The 19,475-nt window shown below is 36.5% G+C and overlaps 2 protein-coding genes across 2 annotated transcripts in view; both read left to right on the top strand.

The window, feature by feature from the left end:
- The window catches only part of LOC115694695 (cytochrome b-c1 complex subunit 6-1, mitochondrial), a 48,874-nt gene that overhangs the window by 24,486 nt on the left and 4,913 nt on the right, over window positions 1–19,475 (top strand). The gene's annotated exons all lie outside the window — the stretch shown is intronic.
- LOC115695390 (uncharacterized) lies at window positions 7,920–8,294 on the top strand. Its single transcript, XM_030622456.1, has one exon. The coding sequence runs from the start codon at window positions 7,920–7,922 to the stop codon at window positions 8,292–8,294; it is 375 nt and encodes a 124-aa protein (XP_030478316.1).

The raw sequence follows: 19,475 nt of genomic DNA on the forward strand, positions 1-19,475 counted from the left end.
GGCGCTCCAGTGACCTCTGCTCCATAATCAACCCAGTTTCTTGTTTCATCATTAAGTCCGTTATAAAAGAGCCACGTAAAACATCCACTTGAGAAAGTGGGATAACATCTCTCTCCAAGCTCTTTAAATCTCCTCCAAGCAGAATAGAATGGTTCATTGTGTTGTTGGGCAAAATCCTCAAGATATAACATCTGGATTTATCTTACAGGTCAAACTCATAAGTAACACATTAGTAAAATTAAAAGAAAAATAAAACTAAATTAATACTAAAAAGATAAAAATTTGAAACAACAAAATTAATACTAAAACTAAAAAGTAAAACCAAATTAGAACAAAATTTAATTTTTAATAATATTACAAAAATTAATCTAAAAGAAACAGATTAGAAATAAGCAAAAAGAACCAAAGTAGAAGTTAGTATAATTTTATGTAATATCAATCTTTATACAATTCCCCGGCAACGGCGCCAAAAACGTGTTGCTATAATTTTAAACACTACGCAAGTATACGCAATCAAGTAGTAAATCTCACACAGGTGAGGTCGATCCCACAGGGAATTGGATTAAGTACCACTAAATTATACTTATGATTCTATTCGGTAAATCGAAAGCAATTATGATTTAAAAACAGTAAAATATGAAAGAAATTCAGAAAACTTAATAACACAATTTAAAGTTGAGCAAGATGAGACAATAGGGAGGAGAATCCTGTTGTTGTTTACCCAAATCGTTAATGCTTAATTACTATCCTATTCTTAGAGTGAATGACAGATTATGAAATAACCTAGCTCCTTTCAGATCTTCTAGATTCTAAATCACATGTTATCTAATTAATTCCTTAATTAAACTAACATGAAATCAGCATTAAGCAATAATCTACTCGTCACATAAGTCATGCAAATACTTTCGTTTCACATAGAACATTGATTATCTTAATTTTAGCATTCTCAATTCTCACTTTTCAGATTTTGAATTGAGATCATAGAGCATGCACAAGGTGATCAATCTTAAACATGAAATTAAGAACAAACTAAGATAATTTCACACACAAGAATTGAGGAATGGTAATTAAACATTAACTAGGCAAAACATTAAACAACAATCATCATCCTCCCTAAATGGGAAATTTAGTTCAGAAGCAAATCCATAACCATTCCTATAGCAATATTCAACATAAATAATTAAAGAGGAATAAAGAAAAGAACTGTTGGTGGATGAATTCTGGATCTTCACTTCAATCTCTGTGCTCTTCCTGCCACTTTCTGCTGTGTTTTAGGGTTCCAAATCGCTTCCCTTGACTTCCAATCGCAGTTTTCTATTTATATCTAATTTTTAGGGTTCGTGGGACAAAAATACCCCTGACCGTACGGACGCTCGCCGCGGCCAAAAGTGGTCTCGCCGCGGCCAAAAGTGCATCAAAAAACTACGTTTCTGCCCAGACTTTCTAGCCGCGGCCATGGAAATCTCGCCGCGGCGAGATGGAATTTTCAGCTTCGACATATTTTAGTAAAATGGGCATAACTTTCTCATACGAACTCCAAATGGGCTGATTCAAGATGCGTTGGAAAGATAAGAAAGAGATCTAAAACTTTTATGTTTTGACTTTTTCCAAAATATGATCAAAACATAGTCGAATTTAGGCTTGAAGTTTCAGCTTTATTCTCTTTCAAAATTTTCTCTATTTTATAGATCACTGTTTTCCGAAATTTGTCCAATTTATACATTCCAAGTGTAGAAACCTGAAATCAAAGAAAACAAGCGTAATTCTATTCTAAAAATAATAATAAAGAAGGAAAACAACTATAAAATGTGACCCGAAACTTAGGCTAAAAATAGCCTAACAAAACCTTACATTGGGTGCAGCGGAATATAATGACTCCTTCCGTTCAGATATCTAGCCCTTGATTCCTTTCTGTAGCAGAGCATTATCAATATCTGAACCTGGATCTCTTTCTCTGAATCTTTGATGCTGAAACTCCTTCTTGCTGAAAGTCTTTCTTCACGATATTCCTCACTATGATTGAGGTATCACTTGCTGTGTGTGGGCACTACTCATACACTAAGAATTTCAAAATTTAAGGAAGAAGAAAGAGAGAGTGGGTTCGGCCAAAGATAGGGAGAGAGAAGGCTCAGGTTTTTCTCTGAAGGAAAAATAGAAAATTTAAGTGTAAATTTCCTGAAGCCTTCACTATCTATTTATAGCATTCCACTAGGGTTAGGTTTGAATTATTTGGCATTAAAATAATGAAAATATCAGAGGGAAAAACCCTACAAAAGTGGTCGGCCCTACATAGTGGATTTGGGCCTCACTTTTTGCAATTTTGCAGTTTTATCTTTTCTGCATCTGATTTTCTCAAAAACGCCAATTTTCTAATTCAACCATTTAAATGTCAATTCTAACTATTTAATAACTATAAATAATTATTAAATAATATTGTCATTTATCATATTTATTAATTGAACCATACAAAGTATCATAATTAACAAATATGCCCCTACAAACTCTTTCTTTACAATTTTGCCCTTACTTAGTGAAAAATTCACAAATAGACATAGTCTAATTTGAGAATTATAATTGATTAATCAAAACTAATTATATGAGTCTTACAACCAATATTATCTCAACTAGTGCGGGGACCATGGGTCTATATAACCGAGCTTCCAATAAGTAGATCAAGAATTTATCACTAAAATTCACTAACTTATTAATTCTTCGTTGAATCCACGCATAGAACTTAGAATTGCACTCTCAGTTATATAGAATGCTCTATATGTTCCACCATATAGACACATCATTAGTTATCCATTGTTATAATCCTAATGTGATCACTGATCCTCTATATGAATGATCTACACTGTAAAGGGATTAAATTACCGTTACACCCTACAATGTATTTATTCCTTAAAACACTTGACCCCGTATAAATAATATTTCAGCTTATGTGAAATGAGTACTCCACCATTTATGTTCGTTTGGTCAAGCTCAAAGGAGATCATCCTTTGCTTACTATTCGCCAGATAGAAGCTATAGATTCCATGTTTATGATAGCGCTCCCACTCAATTTCACTACCGTGTTCTCAAAATGTACGTTTCACCCTGACCTAAAAGTAGGCTTAACTAACAAATCAAAGAACACGAATAGCCTTTCAAGATTGAGCCTAATCATATCAGGATTAAGATCATTTGATCTAGGATCAACTAGGCGATATTGACTTGAATAGATATTACGGTAAGTTTAATAAATCTAAGTCAAAGTTCAATATCGGTCCCTTCCGATGCATACTCCATGCATCCACCCTGAGCTTTACTTTAACCAATGCTCTGGAAAGAACATAGCACTTCTCCAAATGCAAGTAAACTCTGTTGTAGATTATCATATCAGTAAAACCCTATGTCTGATAAATCTAGGAAACTTTATTCACATAGTCATGTTTACTTTCCAATGTGTTGACGGCACAATAAACAGGATCAAGTATGTGAAAAGGGTTTCAGATGAATTTATACATTATGTACATATAATCATGAAATAAATCATGTGAACCATGCAACATTAAATGTTATTTCTTATCTATATTAATAAGTAAATCTGATTATATTGAAATGAGTTTTATTTAGGGCATAAAACCCAACAGGGAGAGGTTCAAGGAGTTAATCAGAAAGTGCCCTCATCATGGTATTGAGAAGTGGATGTTGGTTCACAATTTCTACAACGGGCTAGTTAGAAACACTAGAACTCTTATAGAAGCTGCAGCTGGTGGAGCATTTATGAGGAAGAGTGCAAATGAGGCTTATGATCTGTTGGAGGAGATGGCCCTAAATAATCAGCAGTGGCCAACTGAAAGGAGTCAAGCTAAGAAGGTAGCTGGTGTGCTAGAGGTTGATGCCATTACAAAGCTGACAGCTCAGGTTTAGGCCCTAACAAAGCTGATTGTAGTGCAAGCCAAACAAGCTCAAGTGGTCTGTGAGATATGTGGAGGTCCCCATCACTTTTTTGAGTGCCAGGCAGATGTGGATGATTTTCCAATGGATGAAGGAAAAGCCATTGGAAATTATTCTCAAAACAACAACTATGGGTTTAATCAAGGAGGAAACCGAAGAAACAATGGATTCTATCAACAGAGAAATCAGAACCAGTCACAGAACCAACAACAGACTCAGCAACAAAACTCTAGTGGAAATTCTGGTTTGCAGACAGATTTATTGTTACAATTTATGACAGAAACTAGATCCTCCATTAAAGATTTGCAGACTCAAATGGGGCAATTAGCAACTCAGGTAGCAACCCGTCCTTAGGGAAATTTGCCTAGCACAACTGAAGTTAATCCTAAAGAAAACTGCAAGGCTATTACCCTGAGGAGCGGTAAGAAATATGATGGGCCCGACATGATGCAACCAGTGGATGAAGAGATTATAGATAAAGCAGCACCAACTCCAACATCAACGGAAAAGAAGGCTACTGATAGCCCTGCACCACAACAACAGTCTCCACCAGTCAGTATTGATCATCATGTGAAGATACCATATCCTTAGAGACTCCGAAAGACCAATCTAGACAAGCAGTTCACAAAATTTCTAGAGGTCTTTAAAAGACTACACATCAACATTCCTTTTGTTGAAGCTTTAGAATAGATGCCGAGTTATGTGAAGTTCATGAAGGAGATTCTGTCCAAGAAGAGAAAAATGGAGGACTATGAAATAGTGGCTCTAACTGAAGAGTGTAGCGCCATTCTGCAAAAGAAACTCCCTCCCAAACTCAGAGATCCAGGGAGTTTCACTATTCCTTGTACCATTAGGAGAATTGAAGGAATAAATGTGCTATGTGACTTGGGAGCCAGCATTAACTTGATGCCTCTGTCTGTTTTTAAAAGATTTTAATTGGGAGAAGCAAAGCCAACCACGGTAACTCTACAATTGGCAGATCGGTCATTAGCTCATCCTAGAGGAGTCATTGAGGATGTGTTAGTCAAGGTTGACAAGTTCATCTTTCCAGCTGATTTTATTATTCTGGATATGGAAGAAGATAACAACGTCCTAATCATTCTTGGGAGACCATTCTTGGCAACTGTCAAGCTTTGATCGATGTTCAGAAAGGTGAATTAAAGCTGCGAGTACAAGGAGAAGAGGTAGTTTTCAATGTGCTAAAGGCGATGACTTACCCAAAGGCAAGTGATAACTATTTCTTTGTTGACCTGATTGACACAATTGTGAGTGACAAAAAGTTGATAGATGATCCTTTAGAACTGAGTCTAATTGAAGATGATTTGACAGAGCAAGAAGGAAAAGAAGTAATTGTTATGTTAAGATTCCTATGGGCCATTGAACAGAAAATATTATGAAGAGTTGGGAGTAGTACCAAAAGAGCTTGCGCCATGTACTAAAAAACCTCCAGAACTTGAGTTGAAGGTGCTTCCTAGTCATTTACGATATGAGTTCTTGGGGAAGGATAAGAAGCTTCCAGTTATCGTGTCAGCCTCACTTTCTAATTTGGAGACTGACAGATTGCTTAGAGTACTACGGGCGCATAGCAAGGCCATTGCATGGACACTGGGTGATGTCAAGGGAATCAGTCCCTCAACTGTGATGCATCGAATTCTGATGGAAGAAAATGCCAAACCAACAATTGATGCTCAACGTAGACTTAATCCACCCATGAAGGAAGTAGTCAGAAAGGAAGTAGTGAAGTGGTTAGATGCTGGAGTGGCCTACCATATCTCAGATAGTAAATGGGTTAGTCCGGTGCAAGTAGTTCCAAAGAAAGGGGGGATGATAGTAATTAAGAATGAAAAGAATGAATTGATTCCTACAAGAACAGTTACTGGTTGGAGGATTTGTATTGATTATAGGAAACTCAACAAAGCAACCAGGAAAGATCATTTTCCTTTGCCCTTCATTGATCAGATGCTACATAGATTGGCAGGCAAGAATACTACTGTTTTCTTGATAGCTACTCAGGATATCATCAAATAGCCATAGCACCTGAAGATCAGGAAAAGACTACTTTCACATGTCCCTATGGTACTTTTGCTTTTAGAAGAATGCCTTTCAGATTATGCAACACTCCTACTACATTTCAAAGGTGTATGATGGCTATCTTTTCGGACTTAATTGAATCTTGCATTGAGATCTTTATGGATGACTTCTCGGTCTTTGGTTCTTCATTTGATCATTGCTTAGAGAATTTGGAGAAGGTGCTAATCAGATGTGAAAAGTCAAACTTTGTTCTAAACTGGGAGAAGTGTCACTTTATGGTAACAGAAGGGATAGTTCTGGGACACAAAATTTCAAAAGCAGGGATTGAGGTGGACAAAGCTAAAGTGTCAACAATAGAGAATTTGCCACCTCCAGTTTCTGTGAAAGGAGTAAGGAGTTTCTTGGGTCATGCTGGTTTCTATCGAAGATTTATCAAGGACTTCTCAAAGATCTCTAAACCATTGTCCAGCTTACTTGTTAATGGCATTCCTTTCGAGTTTGGAGATGAATGTTTGAAGGCATTCCAAGTTCTTAAAGAGAAATTGATTTCAGCACCAATTGTTACTTCACCGAATTGGGAGTTGCCCTTTGAGTTGATGTGCGATGCAAGTGACTATGCAATCGGAGCGGTTTTGGGTCAAAGGGTTGACAGGGTGTTTCACACAATTTACTATGCTAGTAGAACCCTGAATGATGCTCAACTGAATTATGCTACTACGGAGAAAGAGATGCTGGCAATTGTGTTTGCTTGTGATAAGTTCTGACCCTATCTAATTGGGAATAAGGTTGTTGTCTACACAGATCATTCAGCAATTAAATACCTTATGACAAAGAAGGATGCAAAGCCAAGATTGATTCGGTGGCTACTTCTACTCCAGGAGTTTGACATAGAGATAAAAGATAAAAAGGGCACTGAAAATTTCGTGACAGATCATCTGTCAAGACTAGAGTTGGAAGAGAGCCAGAATACGAAAGAGGTACAAATAAATGAGCAATTTCCTGATGAACAACTCTTTAGTGTGAGGGAAAACTTGATGGTACCGTGGTATGCTGATTATGTCAATTTCTTGGCTGCCAACATAACTCCTCCTGAGCTCTCTCGTCAACAATTGAAGAAGTTCCTTTCTAAGGTGAAACATTATTATTGGGAAGAGCCAATCGTCTACAAGCACTGTGCCGATCAGATAATTAGAAGATGTGTGCCTGAAGAGGAGATGTACTCTATTCTCAATCATTGTCATGCTTTACCATGTGGGGGACATTTCAGTGGGACAAGAACTGCTGCTAAGGTGTTGCAGAGCGGATTCTTTTGGCCAACACTTTTTAAAGATGCTAGTACTTTTGTGAAGGCATGGGATCGTTGTCAGCGCACAGGTAATATCTCAAGGAGAAACGAAATGCCTTTAACAGGGATCTTGGAAGTGGAGTTATTTGATGTGTGGGGGATAGACTTCATGGGTCCTTTTCCTTCATCTTTTAGCAATCTGTACATCTTATTGGCTGTAGACTATGTGTCAAAATGGGTTGAAGCTGCAGCAACACTAGCCAATGACGGTAAAACAGTTCTCCGCTTCCTTCAAAGGAACATATTCACTCGGTTTGGTACTCCCTGAGCAATCATAAGCGATGAAGGGAGTCACTTCCGCAACAAACAAATTGAAGCACTCCTTTCGAGGTATGGTGTCCGTCACAGAACTGCACTACCATATCATCCACAAAGTAATGGCCAAGCTGAAATTTCTAACCGGGAGATAAAGATGATTCTGGAGAAAACAGTGCAGTGATCAAGGAAAGACTGGTCAAGAAAGTTAGATGATGCACTGTGGGCGTATAGAACAGCATTTAAGACACCGATCGGGATGTCACTATATCGGTTAGTGTTTGGAAAGGCGTGTCATCTTCCGGTGGAATTAGAACATAAGGCCTATTGGGCTATGAAGACTCTTAACATGGATTTGAAGGCTGCAAGAGAGAAAAGATTACTGCAATTGGATGAATTGGAGGAGTTTCGGAATGAGGCTTATGAGAATACCAAGATTTACAAGGAGAGAACTAAAAAGTGGCATGACCGAAGCTTAGTCAGGAAGGAGTTTCAACCTGGGCAAGAAGTCTTACTTTTCAATTCAAGGTTGAAATTGTTTCCTAGTAAGTTAAAGTCAAGGTGGTCGGGGCCATTTATAGTGGTCAAAGTGTTTCCTTATGGAGCTGTGGAACTGAAAGGTGAAAGTCCCGAGACTTTCAAAGTTAAGGGGCAGCGGTTAAAGCTCTACTTGGGAGGTCAATTTGACCAAGCCAAGTCTGCCATGATTCAAGCGCCACTATGAAGAACGCGGTCAACGTCTAGCTGTGCGACGATAAAGATAGCGCTATTGGGAGGCAACCCAAATTTTCTTGATGCTTTAGTTGAACTTTCTTACTTTGCTTTAATTATTTTTATTTTTATTTTGTTCTTTTTAGTTATGTTTAGAAAACTGGTAAACCAAATTTTGGTTTTCTTTAAATTTTTGTACTGTATATATAAAAAAAAAAAAAAGAAAGAAAAAATATTTTTCGGGGTTGAGCCTAGTGGCCGCGGCCAGATAGAGAGCCGTCGCGGCCATAGTGGCTGGTTAGAAGCAGGATTTTTTTTTTGAAGGATCTCGCCGCGGCGAGGAAGAGGCCCGCCGCGGCCATATCTCCTAGGCAGAGAGGCCATTTTTCGAGCCTGTCTGGCCGCGACGAGATATACTCTAGCCGCGGTGAGACTAGTGCAGGCAGTTTTTAAAAGCCAAAATATCCCACAATTTCAAACACACTCATTTTTAAAATCCCTAACAAACCACCTCCGAAAATATCTCTTCACACCATTTTTCTCCATTTCATCTTATTCTAAACTATTTTTCTTCAAATTTAACCACAATCTCTCATCCCAAACCATTCTAAATCACTATTCCTCTCATCAAACACTCTCTTCCTTTAAAAATCAACCCCAAATCCCTAAAACCTCACCCAAATTTCAAAAACCACTATTCATCTTCTTCTTCCTCAAGAACTTCAAGGTTTCCTTCAATGGAGGTTGAATAAAGGTGGATTCTCATTGAGCTAATAATTTTCAAACTCTCTATACAATTATTAATGGTTAATTTTGGATTGTTGGAGAACTTTGGAATTTTAGTGTGAATTTTTGGGATTGTGTTCAATACATTGTTGGATAAGGTTGTTTTTGATTAGGAATTGAGTTATTTGTGATTGGGTTGCTCCCTGGGAAAGTGAATTTTTAAGGGGAAGTGCTGCCAAAATTTTTACAATTTTTGAGTGTTAGAATATTTGGTGAGATGGGTCCTAAAAGAACTAGAGTAAGTGAAAGAGGGGGAGCTTCATCATCCAACCCACCTAGGGGCGCTCTAATGTTGATAGAGCAAGATTTGTGAATATGGAGGCCCAATAGCGATTTTTGCAACTGAAAGATAGACCTTTCATTGAGGATAGGGGGATAGATATTGGTGACCCAAGTCAAGCTAGAAACATACCTGCTATATTTGCGCCTATCAGAGAGCAGATCATGAATAGGCGTTGGACTAAGTTTGTGGATGTCACTGAGTGCAACAACCAAACCTTAGCTTTAGAATTTTTGGCCAATTGGCCAGAAAGAGAGGATGATAAGGTCAAAGTTAGGGGGTTAGAGTGCCAGTTTCCATAGCCGCCATCCATGTTGTCTATGACTTACCGACCTTCACCCCAGAAGAACAACCACTCAAACAGCAAATTCGAGCAAAGAGCTTGAATTATGAGGACATAGCTGAAACCCTAGGTTATCCAGGCCTTAGGTTTCATGAGTATGATGGAGAACCGTATCAGTTGTTTCGGTGTGAACTCAACCCGGTAGCCAAGGCATGGCTATACTTTGTTAGTGCAAGGTTGTCCCAAACAAGAATTATTCTGATGCTCAGATCGACAAGCTTAGATTTGTGTATGCCATTATGAAGGGTTACAACCTGAATGTGGGGGACATAGTTAGAGTGACTTTTGATATGATGGAAGAGGGTGCTTGTGGAGGTGGACTTGGGCTTGCAGATATTATCACCACATTGTGTGAGGCACATGGAGTACCATAGTACTCTTATGACACGAAAGTAGCGCCACAACGTAGTATCACCATGTCCACGGTGCTTCAATTCAAACCACCACACCTGTATGGTCAACTGCCAGCTCCGAGAGATACTTCTATGGAAGAACAAGAAGAGCATGAGGACATTGTACCGCCACGAATTGCTGGGCCTCTCGACCCAACCATGCAATATACGCATGATCAGCTGAATTATCTAATTCAGCAGAACATGCACATGCAGAACTACATGGCCCAAAGGAGTGTTTTTGATGAGCAGCAGGTGGCCCAGTTGAACATGCTAATCACGAGGATGAATGTTGGTGTGGACGAACCCAATTACTTTGCCATGCCACCCCGCTTTAACCCCTATGATTAGCCACCTCCGCCAAACCCCTTCTGATGGGGCTCAGGTAAGTTTCTCTCAACCACAGTTTTATTTTCCCACATTGGGGACAATGTGCATCTTTAGTTTGGGGGAAGAGACTTAAATATTTTTTTCAAGTTTATTTCAGTTTTTCGTTTCATTTTTAGTTGTTTGTTTTTTCTTAGTGTCGTGTGTTAATAACTGAGATGGAAAATTGATTGAACCACTGTAATTCAGTTGTGCAATGGATTAAACTCTTAACTGTGTGCTTGACTCATAACTTTTTGAATTAAATTGGATGTGTGTTAGAAGGTTGTTCATTTAGATGTAAAACATTTATTTTTGACGTGTATCACTTTTGTTCTATTTGGATTATGGAATGTTGGCTTGACATGGAATAGAATTTGTTTGACATACTCTCTTGAAGCGAAATCATTGATGCTTTTGTTTGGAAAGTGATTTAGGCAAGTTTTCTTTGGATCGATTGAGCCTTTCAAGCCTACCTAAAACGTTTTATCCTAGTATACCCAAAGTTGAGCCTTAGCATATTTTTTTTTTAAAAAAAAAAAAAAAAATTCACCACTTAACTAAGCTGAATTCGTTATCTTTAATTGCTTTCACCCTCAACATACCTTATTATGCCATAAGCCTTTAAGCAAGTTTGGGAGGGGGGGGGGGGGATAAATTGTTGTAAGTGGGGGAATAAATGTTGGAGTAAGAGATTGAAAAAAAATAGTAGTTATGTGTTGTGCCTCTATTGAAAAAGAAGAAAAAAAGTAAAAGGAAAAAAAAAAGAGAAAAAAAGAGTAAATGTGATAATTTCTTCTTGAGAATTAAGTGTGAACAATGGGGTAGGCACATAGAGAAAAAAAAAATTGCAATCTCTTACTATCTTCTTTGGGGTACATGGAAAAGAAAAAAAATAAGTGTGGGTGCTTGTGTGGCAGAATCGTGCTTATGGTATAATGTAGCTTAAATGATTTCTCATCTACCCTTTACCTAAGCCAAGCTAATATAATCGAAAAAGACCTATTGATTCCGAAAAAAAAAATTGTCAACATTAGTGGAGAGAGGTATGTCATCCAAACTTATTGAACATGGGTTAGCGGAATGTCGGAAAGTGTAGAATGGTTGTGATATGAATGTCAAAAGCGATGTTTTGTGAATTGCCCGCTTCTGAATTGTGCATCCAAGTTAGTTCTTAGAGTTATCGAGTTGAAATTCTGGTTATTGAGTGCTTGAAGTTGTGCAGGTGGTAATAGCAGTTCAATCGTTTGAAAGTTTAGTTATCTATTGCATTGTTTAGTTTGAGTCTTAGCTTTACTCGCGGTCGAGTAAAGATTCAGCTTGGGGGAATTTGTTAGGCTACTTTTAGCCTATATTTTGGATCGACTTTATGTTCGTTTTTTGTTGTTTTAGGACGGAATTATGCGTGTTTTCTAAGTTTTCAGGTTCCTCGGAGTTACAGAGGTCTCGGGATGCAAAAGTGCAGTAAAAGATGAGCGGAGCCAAAAAAACGCGATTTTTCAGACTTACGCATATCTGGCCGCGGCCGAATAACACCATCGCCGCGACCATAGTGAAATTACAGAGACATGTTTTGGTAGGCTTATCTGGCCGCGGCGAGATACACCATCACCGCGGCCATAGTGGACTTACAGAATCAACAATTTTCGATGCTTATCTGGTCGCGGCGAGGTACACTCTAGCCGCGGCGAGATCCCATACGACCAGGGGCAAAATCGTCTAAAAAACCCTAAAAATCACTTATAAATAGAAAACTGCAGTTGAAAGTCAGGGGGAAGCGATTTGGAACCCTAAAACACAACAGAAAGCGGCAGGAAGAGCAGAGGAAATCAAAGTGAAGATCCAGAGTTATTCCACCAACAGTTTCTTTCTCTATTCCTCTTTAATTTATTTATGTTGAATATTGTTATAGGAATGGTTATGGATTTATTTCTGAACTAAATTTCCCATTTAGGGAGGATGATGAATGTTGTTTAATGTTTTTACCTAGTTAATGCATAAAAACCATTCCTCCATTCTTGATTGTGAAATTATATTTATTTGTGTTTAATTCCATGTGTAAGCTTGATCACCTTGTGCATGTTCTATGATCTCAATTCAAAATCTAAAAAGTAAGAATTGAGAATGCTAAAATTGGATAATTGATGTTCTATGTGAAACGAGAGTATTCACATGACTTATGTGACAAGTAGATTATTGCTTAATGCTGATTTCATGTTAGTTTAATTAAGAGATTAATTAGAGAACATGTGATTTAGAATCTAGAAGATTTGAAAAGAGCTAGGTTAATTTATAATCTGTCATTCACTTCAAGAAAAGGATAGCAATTAGGCATTAACAATTAGGTAAACATACAACAGGATTCTCCTCCCTATTATCTCATCTTGCTTAACTTTCACTTGTGTTCTTTAAGTTTTTCTGAATTACTTTAGATTCTTTTGAATCATAAACACTATTGAATTTCCAAATAGAATCATAAGTATATTTTAGTAGTAATTAATCCAATTCCCTCTGGTTCGACCGCACTTACGTGAGTATACTACTTGATTACGTGCACTTGCGTAGTAATTAATATTTTTAGCAACAACAAAAAAGTTCAAAATTATACATATAGTCATAAATAAAATATATATAAATTAATTATATATTATAAACGGTCCGGTCTGATTTAACCGTTAACTATTTATTACGAAGCGCAACCGAACCATTACACCGTAAACGGTCCGGATTAACCAAACCACCAAAAACGGTTTCCCGGTTACGGTTTACAGTGGTTTGGATTGTAGTGGTCCAGATTTAAACTGCAGTTTCCGGTTTATATGAACAACCCTAAGAGATAGTAAGGCTTCATGGAGTACCAAAATCCATAGTTTCGGATAGGGATCCGAAGTTCACCTCCGAATTTTGGCAAAGTTTGCAGCAAGCCATGGGTACGAAACTGAAATTTAGTAGAGCATTCTATCCTCAGACAGATGGACAGTCCGAAAGGACAATTCAGATATTGGAGGATATGTTACGAGCCTGTGTTATGGATTTTGAAGGCTCTTGGAGTAAGTATCTACCGTTGATAGAATTTTCGTACAATAACAATTATCAGAGTACTATAGGGATGGCTCCCTATGAACTGTTATACGGAAGAAAGTGTGGATCTCCCATCCACTGGGATGAGACAGGGGAAATGAAATACTTAGGTCCAGAATCAGTGCAGCGGACCAATGAGGCAATTGAGAAAATTAAAGATAGAATGCTTGCCTCTCAGAGTAGACAAAAGAGCTATGCAGATCCGAAACGCAGAGATGTTGAGTTCCAAGTAGGGGATCACGTGTTTTTACGAGTATCTCCAATGAAGGGGATTAAATGTTTCGGGAAAGGAGGCAAGTTATGCCCTAGATTCACGGGACCTTTCGAGATTCTCGAGAAGGTTGGACAAGTGGCGTATCGAGTAGCTTTGCCTCCAGCTCTTTCAGCAGTTCACAACGTATTTCATGTCTCTATGCTGAGAAAATACATTTCAGACCCTGCCCATATACTTAGCTATGAGAACTTAGAGCTGCAGCCAGATATGTCATACGAGGAACAACCAGTACAGATCCTTGATAGAAAGGATAAAGTCCTTCGGAATAAGACCATAGCCTTGGTCAAAGTACTCTGGAGAAACAACAAGGTGGAGGAAGCCACCTGGGAGCTAGAATCAGACATGAGAGCTCAATACCCAGAGTTATTCAGGTTAGATTTCGGGGACGAAATCCTTTTAAGGGGGAGATAATTGTAAAGACCGCTTAGTTTAAATTTGAAAATTAGCAGATAATTAGGGTCTAATTATGAAAATTATTTATGATGATTTATTTTGAATTCAAAATGCATTTTATATGTCATATATAGAAATTTCATAATTTTGCATTTTCGGTGCTCGACAACATTGGAACGCGGTGTATGGCTCAGTAGAATCACATCTTAGTATTTTAGTATAACGGGGCGGTATTGCTAGACTTTGGGAATGTCGGGACTGGTCGGGAATTTAGAGTTTTCCCAAAATACCCTTAGTGACTTTTAGTAATTTTTAGTGTTTAAAGGGGCAAAATGGTCTTTTGTATCAAGTTGTATTTTCTCTTTTGTGGGATAAGTTAAGCTAATTTTTTTTTATGATTATTGGCTGAATTATTTTGGTAAAACTAAGTCATTACTCCATTTTATTTTAAGAAAATAAGAATTTGTCAAAGTTACACTTTTTCTCTCAAGTCTCTCTCTCTCTCTCTCTTTCGAATCCACCTAGAGGCAGCTAGGGTTTGGATTGTTTTTCAACAATTCAAGCAGTTTACAGCAAGGATTTAGTGTTCTTGAGCTTTAGGTAAGGTTTCTAGCAACTCTCTTTTAGTTCTTGATTTTTAAAGTTAGAGAATCATGCATGTTCTTGCAAGTTTGGTTGATGTTCTTGTTGCTAGTGTTGAATTGTGTTTTCAGTAGTTATATTATGATTTCATATGGTGATTTGAGAAGGTGTTGTTAGTTAGTTAGTTAGATGAGCAAGCTTTGAGTTTTTGAACTCAAGCTTGACTCATCAACGGCAAATTTTGATTCTGTGTATGGGTGGCTGTTTTATTGCTTTAGAAATGTTCATTGGGGGTCTAATTAGCAGGTCTGGAAGGTTTGGTATGATTTGGGGTTGTTTTGAGGAAGATTTGAATTTTTGAAACTTTTCTGCACTGAACTGGAATTCCGGTTCAGTGGGACCGGTAGGAACCGAACCGGAATTCCGGTTCAGTGGGACCGGTAGGAACCGGAATTCCAGTTGGTCCCAGGACAAACCCCACAAAACCGGAATTCCGGTTGGGGAACCGGTCTACCGATTGGGGAAATTTTGGGAACCCTAGTTTTTCTCATTTTTGTGATATTTAGGGTATTTCCATGTTATTTATCGATAGGAAAACTTTTAGTTTCAAGTTTAAGTCCCTGGAAAGTGATTTAACGTGTCACTCATCTATGTTACAATTGATGTGATTTAGGAGCCTATAATTCGCCGAGCAGCTGTTCCACTCAGGTTGAACGGCACACCTGAATTCGGAATCGAGGTAAGATTAGTATAACAGTATGCATATATATTTACATGTTTAGCGTGCATATTAGGAAGCCTGTTAGAATACATTAGTTATGTATGTTGGTTTTTGTACTATCTGACAGTATCACATCGGTACGACTAGAGTATGACTAGCGTACCGAGTATAGGCTGATATTATGGTCGATAGTACCGTACTACTTGATAGTATCACATCGGTATGGTTAGAGTATGACTGACATACCGAGTATAGGCTGATACAGTATCACATCGGTACGGCTAGAGTATGACTAGCGTACCGAGTATAGGCTATTACTATGTCAAAAGTACTGTCATACGAACGTTCGAGACTCAGTACCGTGTGGGACACGGGGATTAGGGTTGTGGTCAGGGGTAAGGGCGTCTGATCATAACCCGGGATTTATGTATGTTATATGATTTATGCTTTTCTTACTTAGTCTATCGACTCACAGTGCTATATTTATGTGTAGGTAAGGGCAAGGCTAAAGCTAAGGAACCGTGAGGACGAGCAGATGAAGATTGTACATGTCGGGGCGATTAGGCCTGGAGTGTACGATCCTCGGGACATCAGGGCTTTCGCTGTTAGTCGCTAGGCGACAAATATTTTGTAAATGAATAGCGAACTTTTGTAAAGTGTTTTGTAAATGGGATCCCGAAATATTTTGTATGTAATACTATAAGTATTTAATTAAATAAGCAAAATTTTAATTAATCACGATTTTCATTAACCTCGTTGATTAGCAACGAGCTGCACAGTATGTTTAAAATTACGTTAACACGCCTATGCTAGTTAGGGTGTGAAATGTATGATCTACAACATTCAAATGAGAATTTTGAATAAAGAGTGTAGATCTTACTCAGTTCAATCTGAGATTTGTGTTTCAAATGTTTGATACCTGTTTGTAAGCATATTTGTTCTTTTAGAATTTTTTGTTGATGAATTGACCTCTGTTGATGTTTGTTTCTTGTTTTTGTCAACCTGAATATTCGAATAGGTGAGTTTTTTTGTGAATTTTTCATTAAATTGTTGTTGAATTTTTGTTTCAAAAAGCTTCGTCGAAAAAAAATGGCTGCTTTGATTTTTTTTGGGATGTTTTCATTAATACGTATATGAAAATTCTTTTAATCATTTTTACGACACTTTAAGTTTTTTTTCATTTATATATACATACTACAATTTTTTTCACAAAAAGACGTTCTTCGCTAATAATATCACATTTTAAAGACATTTAAAATCTATATATTACTATTAAACATGATATTACATATTGATATTAATTTACATAAATATTTATATATATAACTATAGAAACACAATTATATATATAACTACTATAACATAGAAATATGAGGATTCCTTCTTATCGTCTAAAAAAATCCTTTATTATTTTGCCAATTAAATGGTAGTCTTGTGATCTCTTTGATCAATGATGATGATGATCACCTTGTTTATCATTTTTATATTTAGAACGTCAATGAGTTAGTGCCATCGTGTAAGGGCTTTTAAATTTCTTATATGACTTGTGATATTATACCATCTCTAATGAGTGGGGTACATTTTGAACTAAATTTGAGCTAAAAAAATGAGTCTATGATTTATATTTATTGAAATTAGCAACTCTTTCAACAACTTAATCTCATATAAAAATCATCTTAGAAACCTTTATGATAACCCAGTTCTCATACATCAACCACATGAGCAACTCTTACAACAATCAAGTTAACAACTCAATCTCATACATCAATCACATATTAGCAACTCTTACACCAACCATGTTATCAACCCTTACACCAACCCAATCTCATAAAACATTAGCAACCCAATATCATATAACAACTATGTTAGCAACCCTCGTAGCCTCCCAATCTCATACACCAACCATATTAGCAACACTTACAACAACCCAATATTATAAAAGACAACAACCTAAAACTATACAAGACCACAACTATTTTAGCAACTCAATCTCATATATAGAAACCATGTTAGAAACTTAATTTCATACAACAACCACCTTAGTAACTCTTAAAGAAATCATGTTAGCAACCCTTACAAACACTCAATCTTATAAAATAATATAACAATTAGCCCTTAAAACAACGCAATCTTATATATTAATCGTGTTAACAACCCTTACAACAACTCAATCTCATATAGAATCCGTGCTAGCAACCCTTACAACAATCCAACCTCATACAACAACTGTGATAGCACCCTTTATAGCAATCCATATCAATTGTATGAGATTAAATTGCTAACCTGGTTATTGAAGGGTTACTATCAAAGTTGTTGCAAGGGTTGCTATAATGATTGTTGTATGAGATTGAGTTGTTATAAAAATTGATAACATAGTTGTTGTAAGTGTTGCTGACTTGGTTGTGGCATAAGATTAAATTGCTAATATGGTCGTGATATGAGATTGGGTTGCTAATATGATTGTTGTGAGGATTGTTAAATTGGTTGTTTTATGTGATTGAGTTGTTGTAAGGGTTGTTGCATGATATTGGGTTGTTATAAGGGTTGTAAGAGTTGCTAACATGTTTGTCGTGTAAGCTTGAGCAGCTAACATAATTGTTGTAAGGATTGCTAATATCAAGTAATGGCCTTTAGAGGAATATATATTAATTTTATACATGTTTCCACATTAGATAGTGTAGTGATTATGAGTATGCAACCTTACTTATCAAATACTTACATTAATATAAGGCTAGTTAAAAATTTCCCCCACCCCCAAACTTTGACATATACCAAATCATGCCCCTTGAATTTTTTTAGCCGTTAAAAATTCCCCCTGAACTATTGAGATTGTTAGATTTAAGGACTTTTGTCTAATTTCATTCAATTTTACTGTTTCAGTGATTGTTTATGTACTAAATCATGCTCCCCAGACTTTGATATCTACCAAATCGTGCCCCTCAAACTTTGATATGTACTAAATAATGCCCCCTGAACTTTCATCCATGTTAAATTTTTTTTACTAAAATCAGATAAAAGTCCTTAAATCTAACAATCTTAATAGTTCAGGAGAAAGTTTTAATGGCCAAAAATGTTCAGGGGGCATGATTTAGTACATGTCAAAGTTCAGGGAAAAAAATTACTAATTAGCCTTAATATAATCAACCTTAATGATTATTAGATCTAAAAATATGTGTTTATATATAATAATATAAAGTCATACTGATTTATAAAGAATATCATCACTAAAAACCAAACCTTATCACTAGCAAAGACATAACAAATTAAAACATAACTCAATATATATATCGTAAATTGTACTATAATCAATTAGTATAATAAAATAGCAAAAGGTCACAAGGTCCTTATATATATGTCCCAACAATCTTAAATATGGCTAGTTATCTTGAACAAGTATACTATGAGCACTAACATCTCCATACTCATCAAGTAATTTATTCTATGCAAAATTTAAATGTATCTTTGTATAAAAAGATTTAAAAGTATCTTATAATTCTTGACACATACAATCTTCAATTCTAAATGAATATTATTGAATACATAACATTAAGGTTCACTGAGGTAATTCAACATATAATGATTCATAATATCAAATACATTCATTATTACAATTTTAATAATATCTATCTAATCTAAAAGTTAGACCTATAAGGAGAAAGATACAAATGAATGAACTTAATTCATATTTTCAACATTATATATAGATACGGAGAAATTCATCCATTATTCAATTAAAATATGAAATGAAATTGCATAAACACAAATTTATTTTCCAGAGACATGCAAGCCAACATTGTTATGCATACCTACTCAAACTAGCATTTGAACTACTTAAACGTAAATGCTAATTCGAAGAGTGAGTTGAAAGCCATGATTGAAGCTCGTAATTGACAAATGGGAGTGACTTCAAATAGTCTTCAACTATACTTTCTCATCATTAGAAATTTAAAAAAATATAGATGGAAGTCTCTACAAA

Source organism: Cannabis sativa, chromosome 6, assembly GCF_029168945.1.
Source record: "Cannabis sativa cultivar Pink pepper isolate KNU-18-1 chromosome 6, ASM2916894v1, whole genome shotgun sequence".
NCBI classification, from domain to species: domain Eukaryota; kingdom Viridiplantae; phylum Streptophyta; class Magnoliopsida; order Rosales; family Cannabaceae; genus Cannabis; species Cannabis sativa.